At 43.0% G+C, this 15,059-nt stretch overlaps 1 protein-coding gene across 2 annotated transcripts; it reads right to left on the bottom strand.

The window, feature by feature from the left end:
- Window positions 1-367: 367 nt before the first annotated feature.
- On the bottom strand, window positions 368-14,557 carry ZFAND2A (zinc finger AN1-type containing 2A). Of its 2 annotated transcripts, none has more exons than XM_083153086.1 (9): window positions 13,952-14,557; window positions 13,018-13,073; window positions 11,143-11,237; window positions 9,785-9,916; window positions 9,316-9,467; window positions 9,084-9,200; window positions 5,575-5,635; window positions 2,597-2,673; window positions 368-1,066 (listed from the first exon to the last, which is right to left on the bottom strand). In XM_083153086.1, exons 2-9 carry the CDS (start codon window positions 13,070-13,072, stop codon window positions 1,027-1,029), a joined length of 729 nt encoding a protein of 242 aa, XP_083009212.1. In that variant the 5' UTR covers window position 13,073; window positions 13,952-14,557; the 3' UTR covers window positions 368-1,026. The 2 variants fall into 2 exon arrangements, with proteins under 2 accessions (XP_083009212.1, XP_083009211.1); XM_083153085.1 differs by having other exon boundaries at window positions 13,018-13,106; window positions 13,952-14,207.
- Between the last annotated feature and the right edge of the window lie 502 nt (window positions 14,558-15,059).

The following is a 15,059-nucleotide window of genomic DNA, read 5'->3' as shown; positions in this document are numbered from 1 at the left end:
ATATAGTGCAATAAAGGGTGTGGTATGAGCTGCAGACAGGTCGGATTCTGAATCCCGACTACTGGGACTCCGACAGTGGGGCAAACTATATGAAGCCCCTTGTATGCTGCGCTTGCCACAGATTCTATTCTCCCCTATATGGGTCATGGATAGGGATGGGGGGGATTGCCCCTATAAGTCGAGATCCCGACTGTTGGCTTTTAACAGTCGGGATTCAGACGTCGGTCTACTGACCACCGGTATCCAGACTGTCGGGAAGCCATTCGGCACCTACGCGATGACGGTAGTCCTACAACATGAGTATATGTATGCATTAATAAGACAGATTTGAAAAAGACTGCAAATAATTTCACATGAATACTGGAACTTCTATAAATCTAAATATTTATTGCATATTTGAAAAATCGATTTACAGCCTCAAATCCTAGAAATATATACATGTAATATAGTACAGATAGTGAAGCATGGGAACAGTTACCCTTTTACACTTCTCAGACCCAAATGACAACAACCTGTCCAATCTCATCTGGAAACCACTAGAACCTAAGGGGTACATTTACTGAAGTGTGAGTTTTAAAGAAGGGAGATGTTGCCCATAGGAACCAACCAGATTCTACTTCTTTATCTAGCACCTTCTAGACCAGGCATGTCCAAAGTGTTGCCCTCTAGCTGTAGTGACTACACATCCCAGCATGCCTTGCCATAGTTTTAGCATTCCTAAATAGCAAAACTGTGGCCAGGCATGCTGGGACTTGTAGTTTCACAAGGCTGGAGGGCCATTGTTTGGACATACCGGTTCTAGAGGGTATCAGCTGAATCTGAATGGTTGCTATGGGCTACATCTCTCACATTAAACATTATTCAATCAGATCAGCATGAATTAGCAAATGGAACACGTCGTCCCCAGAACAGTGATCAGAAACAACCTGAGGAGCAAAAATATCTGATAGCATTGTGCCTAAAATAGAATGATTTTAGCAAAAGAGTTCCTTTCATGGTGACGGTCAGTATAGCAATCCTGTGTCTTCATTGTACTGTGGTTTTCATTGTGTTAATATTTGGATTTCTGTGGGGTAAAAAAACAAATACAATACAAGATGTTAGTGAGATGCAGTTTTGTATGAAAATCTTCCTCCTGCGGAGCAGCAATATACAGGGATAATACATACACTAGGTTGCACTAGAATTCCATACGCAGCAGCTGGCTTCAGCACTTTAGATCTGGTGGATACACCACGTCGTGTGTACTGTACTACAGCTGCCATCGGCCAACCACATATAAATGGTAAATGATTGCCCATGGCAGTAGGGGGCAGAGCGCGCTAGAGATCAGTACAGCTTCCCATATCTCCCAACACCGCAGCAGGTGAGAGGACTTGGAGCATACCTGCAGGCATGTATGCTACAGATAATTAATTATTTAAACTATTCACTGAATAATTCACTACACTATATTTTGCAACTCAATATAGAGGACTATACTGGTCCCATCCCCAAAGCAATCATTTGTACATGAAGGGGATGCCACTGATCACAGACAGGGCAGCTTCAGACCCCAGTAATCAGTCAGCTAAGACTAAGGCCCTTATTAAGGCCTTAGCGAGTGAACCAGAATAAAGGCCTAACTTCCAGTGTGAGCAAAATGTATCAAACCTGCCACAGAATGGAAAAGTGAACAATGGACATAGCAACCAATCAGCTGCTACCTGTGCTTCTATAGAATGATAAAGGCCATTCCTTGGAATGTTTGGTACTTCTCCCCCAATGACACATAAATAACATATTCAAGTTGGTCAGCAGTTTTAAATTACAGTTAAGAACGGTGATAGATCTCATCTCAGATAGAAGTAAAACCAAGAAAGTGGTGACAGACTAATGGGGCCTACACACAGGGCATTTTCTAAGCAATCTCACTACATCGCTTCGAAAAATGCCCCTACATCGCTGTGTGTGGGGTGTAGGGATAGTGATTTGTGGCCCCATGCGTCGGTATCGCTCTGTTGATTAACCTTTTCAGTGGTGTTTTTTTTTTTTTTAGGGAGTGTTCCCCACTGGGCAAGTTTTTTTTTGAGAGCACTCCCTAAACCGGGACGCGCCGCTGAGCACTCCTAGCCGCAGCCTGGCCCTGCCCCCGGCAACCCGGCTGTGTGCGGCGTGACATTAGCAAGGATACGCCGCACACACCCGCGGGGGAAGGAGGCAGGGCTGAGCAGCAGGAGCCGGGCAGCGACTGAAGCGACCGGCAGGAGGGAGCGCAGGCAGTGGCAGTCCTGAGAATTTTCCGGGTTTGCCAGTCTGCGCACTGGAGCACAGCCTGGAAAATTCTTGGTAGTACCAGAGAAGGGGTTAATATCCAGCATGCTGGATAAATGCAGTTATGGGGGTCAGGACCAGGGTTCACAGAGAACAATGGACCTGACAGTCATTATCTCCCACGAAGAGACAGTCATTATCTCCCACGAAGACACATCTTACATCTACCCCTGTGTTTGAAAGAGGACAGGATCTGGTTGGTTGGTAGGTACGTTATCGCTCTTCAAGGCTTATTAAATAGATAGACCCCTATATTCTATGTAGCCCCTCTATTACACCTTACCTGAGTGTGAGAAGGTTATTTATCCCTGCCTCCAGCAAGGAGAGCTCCAGTGCCTTCTGTAGGGCTTCATCTTCACTCTACAAGAAGAGACAGAGAATTCAGCATGGGCCAGATTAATATAGGCATAGGTCTCTAAGTGTTAAGTCAGTAAAATCATCAGGAGTTCCATGGGGCAGATCTTGTGGTACAACAATATCCTTAAATGTTTATTATATGTTTTGAGAATTCCAATGCTAAAAATTTAACCAGGGCACATGTCAAGCTTGCGTATGGCGGTCAATTTAAATCCGGTCAATTTAAATCCAAGTAAGTGAAGGCATATCCTATAAGTTCCTATAAGTTCCCCAGGAACCGCACCAGGGCACAAACTGATGTTTTGAGTAGCTGGATATTCGAACAATGGCAAATAAACCTATGTGATTCTGTAATCTAGAGCAGTGGTTCTCAACCTTGGTCCTCAAGTACCCCCAACAGTTCACGTTTTGCAGGTCTCCACACAGAATCACAGGTGAAATAATTAACTCCACCTTTTAAAATGTGTCAGTGAATAATAAATGCACCTGTACACCTGCCGGGTGACCTGGAAAACATGCGCTGTTGGGGGTACTTGAGGACCGAAGTGGAGAACCACTGTTCTAGATCCCTAACACAGCGATTGTTAAGTGCTAGAAAAATAATCACTTTTTGCTATTTTATTATGGTCAGTAATGATCCTGCACCTATTTCTGAATAGTACAGGGGTAAAATATTGCTTCTCATTAAAGGGCATATTTAGCGAAATAACTAATAAAAGTGAAAAGGGCATTTTCACATCCTATTCAAGTTAATGGAGAATTTTCTAAATTCTCCTCCAAGCCTTTAAACTCGCATTCCAGATCGCCTTTCCTATACATGTAATGATTAACACAATGTGGACAAAAAAAAAAAAATGACCCTATCTTGATATGTGTTTCCCTCCGGTTCCCTGACTCTTGCAAAGCCTTCTTTGCCAACTGGCAGTGGAGGTTGTGCTCAGATCTGTACCCATTCATGTTTGTATGATGGACACAAAAACAACTTACCTCCACCCAGGGACCGGTGATCCAGTAAGGGAAGCCACTCATCGGATCCCTGTGCGACTTCTGTGACCTCCCGTGCAGTAAAGAGATACTGTGAAGTGTCATCTCACTTTACTGCACTGGGGGTCACAGCACAGGATCAGATCATCGACTGTCCTCACAGAACAGCATCCCTGGCTGCAGCTAAATATAATAGGAGGGGGTGGGTAACAGCGGGTAAACCGTGACATGTGAGTAAAAAAATGTCAGGGTATTTTGCATGAATACTCAGAGCTTTGTGATAGGTCGCTTTGCAAGGACAGAGCTCTGCCCCTGCCTGCAATAATTACTAGATCCTGGTGATTTATTCAGTTATCACAGTGCAGATTTGGCGGTATTAATCACATCCCATCCACACCAAAGATGCGAAATGAGAATATGCCTATTAATATCTGCAACTGAGAATATGAAGTGGTTTCATACAGACACTATGCTGTACAAGCAGGGCCATTTTAACGTATGGGCTTAATGGGCAGCTGCTCAAGGGCCCACCAATTCTAGGGGCCTTCGAGCAGGGGCAGATTGGGCTGTGAGCATCTGCCTCCTTAGATTCTTGGGTGGCATTAGAGAATATCCGATCGACCAGTCCGAATTCTCTTCCTGCTTCCCAGCCTGCAGACAGACAGTGAATGGCTGTCAGCATGCTGATTGGCTGGAGCCATCTACCAATCAATGTGCTAACAGCCATTCATTGCATGGAAGCTAGTTGAGAGATGGTGCAGGACTTGTTTGCATTGCTTTGGCCAGGGCCTACAGTGTAGTGAAGACATCCTTGTAGCCTTTATAGAGATTACACAACAAGCAGGTGGAGGGTACCCACATTTGAATGGATTCTTGCAATGATAATGATATTTATTTTTGGTCTCATGCGATCATAATACTGAATGTAGGGAAAGCACTAAGATCATATGCAGTCATGATGCAGAGCAGAACGCCTTTCACTGAAGGGAGCTCTGCCCCAAGAGCTATCACTGTACAATCAAATGAACAAACACGCATTTCTGATTACGTGTTAAAGGCGACTCTGCTGCCATCTACAGGCTACAGTGATAGCAGTTTGTCTTTTAGTTACTAGAGATTTACAGCTATTGGGTTTAAAACCTCATGTTAGTTGCTTGGATAAACTGATCACACACTGAGAGGAGTTATTCTCGTTTCCATAAACTTAATTTTTGTATCCAGTTTTACCTCCCTGTAGCAACAGATAAACCTAGAGGTTGTTGTTTTTTTTTTTATATGCCAATTTTTTTTTTCTTTTAATTAACTACTATATAAAATGTAAATATTTTCAGAAAAAAAACACTCAACTGGCAGCATATTTGCACTGAATAAGACAGCAGCCATTTGTCGGACACAGTTGCACCCCATGTGACTGTACCCACTCCTCCTCCCCATGGACATTTTGAATGAAATCAGTACAGCACATGAGCAGGATGGATTTCCTCCTCCTCGTCTGGTCTGGTCCCCCAGCAGTGATGTAGCCGCCTCAGACATCACATGTGGCGCCTGAGAGTTCTGTGTGATCAGCATTTTGGAGCATGTGCATGGATTACACAAGTACACAGAACTGAGCACTACTATGCTGCCCTCAGGGAGACTAGAGATCAGTAGCAGCAGATGATGAAGCACACTCTTATGCTTACTGCATAGGGGGCAGAGGGTATAAATGACACTGGGGAGGGGATATATAAATTTCATAATAATAAAAAAAAGTAGATATTACTTTTAACTTTGCTATAAATATTTAACTAGAACTATTCACAGAGAACCCTATTTTCTCAGTATATAAAAACACAATTTGCATTTTTACATATAATTTTACAAAACAAGAGAAGAGCTTCTATTCCACACACACTGTAATGGGTATGAAGACTTCCTTACCAATCCATTGTGAAGGTCAAACGCAGATACGACTGGCCCTCCAGGAGCCACAAGGGGATCGCTGCAGATAACACATACACGTTAGAGCAGGGCCAGCATGCAGACATATCTGTGCCCCCCTCCTCTGCCAATATCCGTACATTGCTGGCATCACCCACCACCACACAAAGCTAACACCTGGCAGTACTCCCTCACAGCACCCTCTGCTGCTCTCTGCACGGTGTTGTGCTGGCCTGTGTGTGACTTCCTGCTACTCATGTCACACACATAGGGCGGTATTCAATGTGAATACTGGCGACGTGCAGTGAATCCTGTTTAGGATTCGCTGCACATTCACCACTGCTCGCCACGTTCCGGAGCCTCGCCGGCTCCGGTATTCAACGAGTCAGGGGCTCGCTGCCCCTGACCGGCGAATTTGAGCTCCTGCGGCGGACGCCGCAGGGAGCCTGAGGACGGTGGCAGGCAGGGAGATGGAAGTCTCCCTGCCTGCCCCAGAACATTTGTGGGGGGGGAGGTGGGCTCCCCGGGTGCCAGGCAGCACAGGCTGCCAGCAGGGGACCGGGTATATTCACTACACCCGATCATGCATATGTAATTATCGGGTGAAGTGAATATATGAATATCTAATGAGCGGCTCAGCTCCGGCCCCCTGCTGGCTGGTCTGTGTAAAAAAAAAATATATATATTTTAAATTGATTAATTGTATACTAAGGTGAGTTAGTTCATTATGGAGAGTGTTGAGTCCCTGTATTTGTATGTATTAGAGCATGTGGTCACAGGCCACTTTCACCCCAACCTGGGAATGGCGAGTGCTGTTTGCACCCCATTCGCAGGGATGGCGAGTGTTGTGGTACTCTGTATGTGTGTATATATGTGGGTTAATTTTTATTAACCTTTGTTACTGTGATCATAGCTTTCTCTTTCACCCCAGATGAGCTAATTTATCTGTAACCTGTTACAGCTGCCCCTTTAATTCTAAGTCAGGTGTTGTGTTAGGTGACTGCCTCATCTTTAAAAGCCATAAGGCACTTGGCAGGTGAGCTTTAAACCAGGAAAAAGCACATGTCGACTTTAGCTATGATGTGTCAGCAGTTGGCAGGCTCTTGAGAAACAAATGCTAGTGTAGGACTTGCAGTAAAATGGGGTCCCTTGGCGATGGGCTGCAAGCTTAAATGCATTGATCAATTCATGAACTAAAACCCCATTATTTATTTGATTAATTGTATACTAAGGTGAGTTAGTTCATTATGGAGAGTGTTGAGTCCCTGTATTTGTATGTATTAGAGCATGTGGTCACAGGCCACTTTCACCCCAACCTGGGAATGGCGAGTGCTGTTTGCACCCCATTCGCAGGGATGGCGAGTGTTGTGGTACTCTGTATGTGTGTATATATGTGGGTTAATTTTTATTAACCTTTGTTACTGTGATCATAGCTTTCTCTTTCACCCCAGATGAGCTAATTTATCTGTAACCTGTTACAGCTGCCCCTTTAATTCTAAGTCAGGTGTTGTGTTAGGTGACTGCCTCATCTTTAAAAGCCATAAGGCACTTGGCAGGTGAGCTTTAAACCAGGAAAAAGCACATGTCGACTTTAGCTATGATGTGTCAGCAGTTGGCAGGCTCTTGAGAAACAAATGCTAGTGTAGGACTTGCAGTGAAATGGGGTCCCTTGGCGATGGGCTGCAAGCTTAAATGCATTGATCAATTCATGAACTAAAACCCCATTATTTATTTGATTAATTGTATACTAAGGTGAGTTAGTTCATTATGGAGAGTGTTGAGTCCCTGTATTTGTATGTATTAGAGCATGTGGTCACAGGCCACTTTCACCCCAACCTGGGAATGGCGAGTGCTGTTTGCACCCCATTCGCAGGGATGGCGAGTGTTGTGGTACTCTGTATGTGTGTATATATGTGGGTTAATTTTTATTAACCTTTGTTACTGTGATCATAGCTTTCTCTTTCACCCCAGATGAGCTAATTTATCTGTAACCTGTTACAGCTGCCCCTTTAATTCTAAGTCAGGTGTTGTGTTAGGTGACTGCCTCATCTTTAAAAGCCATAAGGCACTTGGCAGGTGAGCTTTAAACCAGGAAAAAGCACATGTCGACTTTAGCTATGATGTGTCAGCAGTTGGCAGGCTCTTGAGAAACAAATGCTAGTGTAGGACTTGCAGTGAAATGGGGTCCCTTGGCGATGGGCTGCAAGCTTAAATGCATTGATCAATTCATGAACTAAAACCCCATTATTTATTTGATTAATTGTATACTAAGGTGAGTTAGTTCATTATGGAGAGTGTTGAGTCCCTGTATTTGTATGTATTAGAGCATGTGGTCACAGGCCACTTTCACCCCAACCTGGGAATGGCGAGTGCTGTTTGCACCCCATTCGCAGGGATGGCGAGTGTTGTGGTACTCTGTATGTGTGTATATATGTGGGTTAATTTTTATTAACCTTTGTTACTGTGATCATAGCTTTCTCTTTCACCCCAGATGAGCTAATTTATCTGTAACCTGTTACAGCTGCCCCTTTAATTCTAAGTCAGGTGTTGTGTTAGGTGACTGCCTCATCTTTAAAAGCCATAAGGCACTTGGCAGGTGAGCTTTAAACCAGGAAAAAGCACATGTCGACTTTAGCTATGATGTGTCAGCAGTTGGCAGGCTCTTGAGAAACAAATGCTAGTGTAGGACTTGCAGTGAAATGGGGTCCCTTGGCGATGGGCTGCAAGCTTAAATGCATTGATCAATTCATGAACTAAAACCCCATTATTTATTTGATTAATTGTATACTAAGGTGAGCTAGTTCATTATGGAGAGTGTTGAGTCCCTGTATTTGTATATATTTTAAATTAAATATATATTCATGTGCTTACAGCACATGAATAAAAATAGCATGCCCCTCCTCAGAATAAAATTCCAGATTTTTTGACACCAATTGTAAAAAACAAAACACTTTATTTTAAAAGTTCACCTTCCACTTCACCATAAAAAGATAGCGATTGCTACTCTGTGAATCATGGCGAAAAAAACTTTGAAATGTATTCGCCATCTGGTCATTGAATAGGGTGATTCACCGTTTTAGTCAGAAATTCGCCTTACAGCACAAGATCGCCATAAAAACCTGGCGAATCAGCCTCATTGAAAAGGCCCATAGAAAGAGGAGCCGAGAGGTTAGATGGGAAGTGTACTGCCATCCCATCACTATAGAAGAGTGGTAATTTGCTGTCATTCTAACACTCTCACTTAGCAGCTGGGGAGAGGGGACACTGTTGCTTTGAACAGTCACCAGCTTTTGCCTAAAAAAAAAATACCTGGTGGATTATTTGACTCATTGGGACTTTGAGTGACATGCCTGTTTTAGAAGAGAACAGCTAGAATCAGACTGGTGTCTAAGGTAACATCTACTCCGCTATAAACCCACACTTTCTGAAATATACTTATTATAACCTCGACCAACAGCTGGCGACAAAGGCCAAAGAACTGTGAGCTGCAGAGAGCAGTCATTACTTACATTGTATCCTGTGCTCTGCAACACTCAGACTGGTCTGTCTCCTGCAGCTTCATGGGAGGGTTAAAAACAGGCTCGTTTTGCGGTGAACCCTTCTGAGATCTCATCAAAGCAGCATACCTGCCAAGACGAAGACAAGTACTGAAACTACTGACAGTCTGAGAACAGTTCTAACACCACCGATATCAGGCAAACGCATTTCAGCACCCGAAAGGATTCACAAAAATAGAATTACCCAGCTTTAGATAGTGCCGGCCCTTTACTCTTGCAGTCATGATCCAAGGGATGTCTATGCGAGAGGCAGAAGTTACTGTGACACTGCACACATTCTATCTTCATCAACTCTTTCTTTCTGCATCCCGCTTTACAGCATCGGTTAGTGAAAATCTTTAAATACAAAGAAAAAAAAAGGATTTAGTTTACTTTTCCAGGGTTAATAAAAATGTATTACACAATCCTAAATAATCACAAGAGAAATTGCAAGTTTTAAGCCATTGCTATTAATGGAAATATGAGAAAAGAACCTGCATTGTATTACCCATACAGGGAATCACATGCTTACAAGTGTTTATCTGTTAAAGTAAATAGGAAAGTGGGCAGACTTTCTGAATCGCTCTTAATGAGTTATAATCCAAACATTACACAGCCTAAGTGACAGTTCATGAGAACAGTTTGGGAACATAAAACGCATAAGGAAGGCATACCTTCTGTTTACGTGCAGAAGGCTCATAGCAGCAGTTTCTGGCAATGTGCAGCTCAACAGCAATGTCAGGCAGCTCTCCTCGCTTACATGGTACAGGAGCGTCACACAGTGGACAGACTGGAACCTGCACATCCTGAAACAGGAAAGCAGAGAATTCATGCAGAAGCAAGCGACAGAACAGTCAAATACATGCCAACATTTACAGTGTGGTGTTGAATGTGACCAGTGAACGAACAACCCCCGCAGAAAATATTAATATGGGGGGAAATTGTAGAACTATGGAGGAAAACTCAATTGTACGGGCCGTTATTACAATTAGTTACCCGATGGTGTTATCACACAATAAAATTCCAGTTTTATTTAACTTTAACAGTTTTCGTGCAAAGATATAGCACTTATCTGGGATTCTGTTTCTCCTATCTCTGAGCAGGTGGAACAAAACCCCCGATAATGACTGCAATAGGGGACTTTTCTAAATGCCAGCCTCTTCTGCCCTGCCAATGGCAACCACCTCACTATCACACAGATAACCAGTTCACACTTCAGTCTCTGGGATATAGCAATGCTGGGAAGGAAAATAAGGGTAACACCCCTTTCACACTGGCCACCCGGCAATTACCTGGCATATTTTAGTGCCGAGTCATTTTGTCGGGTGCAGCTTGGCCCCAATTCACACCACCCGCAAATTACAGGGTTAAAAATGGTCAAGAGCAGGGTCGGAGTGCTGGGATTTAAGACCCGTGCTGACCTTTTCACACCACAGAAAAACCCTGGTTTTTCAGCAAATTCCCAGGTTGAAAAGCTTTAACCAGGGAATTTGATTCTGGCGTGAAAGGGGTATAACTCTCTCTGCACATATTACATCTGCCCCACCTGCAGCGCAGCATGGTTTTGTCCATTTTGAGAACAAATTTGCGATAAGGTCTGAATTAGGCCTGAATAATTTGTCCTGTTTATACTGTCACTTTGATGCGGACTAATAATTGAATGCTGTGTTATGTATTTTTCATTGCGGTCCGTGCATTGTTTGAATACCAGTTGAGAAGTTCCCTGTTCACCCCTACATATGGCATTGCAGATCATTTGTGGCACATTTTGAAATAATAAGTTATATGACTTATACTTAGGCCCATTAGTAAAACTACAGCCTAATATACTCTATCAAATAGACAGTATACATTAAAAAAAAAAAAACAACTAAATAAATAAAACCGATGCCATTTCAGATTACTACTAATCAATCTGTCACTTCCTTCCGTCATTCTGTGTACACAATAAACGTGTGGTCACAAATCCTATATACCCCGCGCAGCAGGTCCATCATTGTCCCTTTACGTGTGAACCACATGGCAGACATACCTTTTTATATGCAGAAGAACACTTATGGTGGTCATACGTTATGTGATCCTTGCAGAAAAGTTCCTCACATGCATCACATCTTAATGGAAGGAAATCTACAAACAAGGATGGGAAAGGACAACGTTCTAGATACAAAAAAAATTCTTACAGGGAACAAAGTGATACCAATGGATTCTAATTGAAGGCCCGATGAGCACAGACTAATGCTGTGTACACACGGGGGGGCTATAATCGCTGGGAATATGGTCGCAGGCGACCATATTGCCAGTGATGGAAGTGTGCCCCGGCGATAAATCGCCAGGTTTTCGCTCCCGTTTTCTGCCCCATTGTAAGCGCTGGAGCAAGCTCCTGTGACCAGCTAATTACCTCTGCGGCTCCCCCAGCAGAGGTTCCTTTTCATCAGCGACCATCTCTGGTCGCTGATGAAAAGGAGACACTGAGCAATATATTGCTCAGCAATATATTGCTATCAATATATCTCCCCCCCCCCGTGTGTACGCACCTTAAGTGCTTTAAATTTACATTACGAACACATGTAACAGGGAGGGGGGGGGGGGGGGAGGAGACAAGACACCTATTATATCTCTGAACTCTATCCTCAGTGCACATTGGGACAGCTGAGGCAGAATTGGAAATGTATTTTTAACAAATATGTAGGATTGTCCTGCTGGAATATAAATTCCAGGTCTTGTGGATTACATTAGGTCATATATTTTGACATGTATTCTAGTGCCTAAAGGAGAGAAGTCTCCTATAGCATTTTATTTGGCATTACACAGTGCTAATCAGTCAAAAGATATCACAAATAAACTTATCTTTAGTCCATAAATATTGTTTTATAGACAGTGCACCTTTATTCCAGGACCTTGGACATTAAATTAGGCTTCTATAAAGCAGCTACTACTAACCGGAATTATACAACAGTAAGGTCAGGGCTAGCAGCTGTGCATGCCCAAACAGAGCAACACTTCAAACACCACCATCTAGTGGTCAATGATGTTCAAAACACTTGGGATATTTACCCTCATTGTATAGAATATAGAATATTCAGTACCCTAATGGGGTTTACACACGCGTCTATTCCAGGGCTCTTTCTAAGCCATCTGACTAGATTAGAAATTAAGCAGGAATCACTCCATGTGTAAACCCCCCTGCCCCCTTTTTTCCGCCCGATAAAAATGGCCCCTAATTGTATAACACAATAATGACCATCATAAACCACAAGATCAGACTGCTTTCACTGGCCGAAAAAGGATCACAGCTAATTGGATACCCCTGAGGTTTGTTAGAATATTATTATTTTTATCTTTAGTTTTATAATTCAACTGATAAAATATTAAGGTGGACAACTGGGTGTATTGTAGAGAAAGACACATAGCAGCCATCATACTCTATATTATACCTACTGTAAATGATTAAGTTATAATGCACAAGGGGCATATTTTACCTAAAGGTGTCCACAAGTCACACTAACTTTCTCCAGGCACAGTTGTTGGTGTATGTAATGGCATTCACAGCTTAAGTTGACCTGAGTGATAAGGGGCAACTATAGTGTACTTCAAATGGTTATATACTGTATAGCCATTATGGCAGATAGATGACCACGTACACAGTCCAATGCGGACAGAAATTTGAATCTATAGCTCCGGACCATATACTTAGGTTTGCAGTCTACAGCATGTAAAACGTACTATATGGACCATCAACATGGTAGTGTACATGGCCCAGTTACAAACACCAATTTACCTCGATTTGCATTTACAAAAACCAGACTGACATAAGCTCAGATACGTAGCCAGTATAATATGCAGCAACACACAATGGAGTTATTTTTCACATATCGAGAGGAATGAACTGTAAATATTGTTATCTCACCTAGTTGTTTGCATGTGACTTCCGAGCAATGTTCTCCCAAATCAGGCAACTCCATTCTACAAAGCAAGATTCTTGGAATGTTAAATAACCTTAAAGAAATAAAATATAGACAGATAAAGACATTAGTGTAATGACTGCCTACATACAGTATACATGATTACTGCACACATACAATACAGACAGAACAGGAGAATAATATTATTATTATTATTATTATTATTATTACATAGAAACACAAAAAATTACAGCAGATAAGAAGCATATGACTCATCTAATCTGCTAATTATGGTTAAGATTTAAAATATTAGGATGTTGGGGCAAGTTTAGGAGTTTTGGTTGAAGATTGGTGTTAGTTTATGGGTTTTAGGTGATAGGATTGTGGTATGGGATGCGTACATATTACCAGCATATTCTGTTACATTTTACAACTGGGAATGAAATATAACAAGACTGGGTAATGACAGACTAAGAGGGACCTGCTCTCCCACACGTATACACTATAGCGTAACAGCACAGCACATTTATACAGGCGTTATAAAAGGAGATTCTGGAAGAATTTTCTTTTATGCTTTTGTCAACAAGTATCGCTATACCTACATGACCACTTGTTAAAGCGTCCTGTCTATTAGTCAGTGATTAGTAGTTATCCACAGAACAACCTGCCAGGGGCCGATCACATTTGTACATATGTTCCCAGTGTCAGTACACTGATATCTTATGTATTTTAAAACAAATTATAATTTTCTAAAAAACGAATATGAATGAATTATGTTTTACCGACCATTGGTTTCAGTGATCAGCACATCATGGTAGCTGCCAGGCCATGCTGGACCCTGTAGTTCCAGGGTTGGTTTGTACGGATGGTGTGATAGGAACATAAAGCACTACAGAAGCCGGATAGCCTGTGTCAATGACCCCCATACAGCTCACTTACCTGCTGGTACTGTTGCTGCCGCTCCCCCGGTCCCTGGTCCTGGTCCCGGCCTCCGCCCGGCGTTATATATCCGCCCCTCCACATGCTGACTCACGGGCCTAAGTTGCCGAGTCATCCTCCGTGTCCTCCTCCCCCGGAGCCGAGAACGTTCCAGGTCGGTCTATCACCGTGCAGTGCGCTGTCATCCTCCGGCGCCGCCTGATGACATCACGTTTACTGCTGGTAAACACGGAAGTGTAACCATGGTGATACAGAGAGGTGGCGCGTGACTGCTTACCGCAGACTGGGGGTGCAGGTGTATTAATCTGTAATTATTTATATCTAATCAGGGTTGGCTGGTGTAAACAAAATGTTATTTTGTAAAAATTAAAAAAAACAGTCTTTTTGTCGTGCTCTGACTTTTATTTCAAAGATCATTATTTACTAAAAATCGAGGGTACTTCCACATCTTTACGGCCAACGCTTACGCTACGGAACTTATGTACTCTCCACGCCACCACCCTGGGTCCACGCCACCTTCCTGTGTCAACGCCACCATCTATTACCTTTTCATAGTTTCCTACCCTCCTGCATACTTCCCAACTTTCTTGCCGCCGGACCGGGACACTGCTGAGACGCGCCGGAAATTTCGGGGGCGTGGCCTATACTCGCGGCTCCATTTTGCCGCTATGGGGGCATGACCCAGAGGCTCTGTGAGCCTCTAGCCATGCCCCCAGCGTTTATTCCCCGCTGCTTAGCAGCCGACAGGGGGGACTCCCAACAGCCCCCCCTCGCCGCAGAACACTGCCGCCCGTAGGACAGCGGGACAGGCCCTAATAATCTCAAATTATAACAATTTAAAGCCAATAATTCACAAAACTCTTTAGTAATCATACATGACATCACCAATGGCATCATAAAACGTTTAAAAAAACTAATGGATATTTTTCGATTTATTTAAACCTTATAGGGAGACTGTGGCTTAATGGTAGGGAAACGGAACAGGAGAATCACAGCTCTATGTAAGCCACAGTCTCCCTATAAGGTTTGAGCCAGATTTTGGAATACATAAAGTCTCCATATATAGACTTAAATAAATCGAAAAATATCCATTAGAGTTTTTTTAAAC

This window comes from Crinia signifera, chromosome 7 (genome assembly GCF_055691185.1).
Source record: "Crinia signifera chromosome 7, ASM5569118v1, whole genome shotgun sequence".
Classification (NCBI taxonomy): Eukaryota; Metazoa; Chordata; class Amphibia; order Anura; family Myobatrachidae; genus Crinia; species Crinia signifera.
This window is presented reverse-complemented; position numbering and strand designations above follow the sequence as displayed.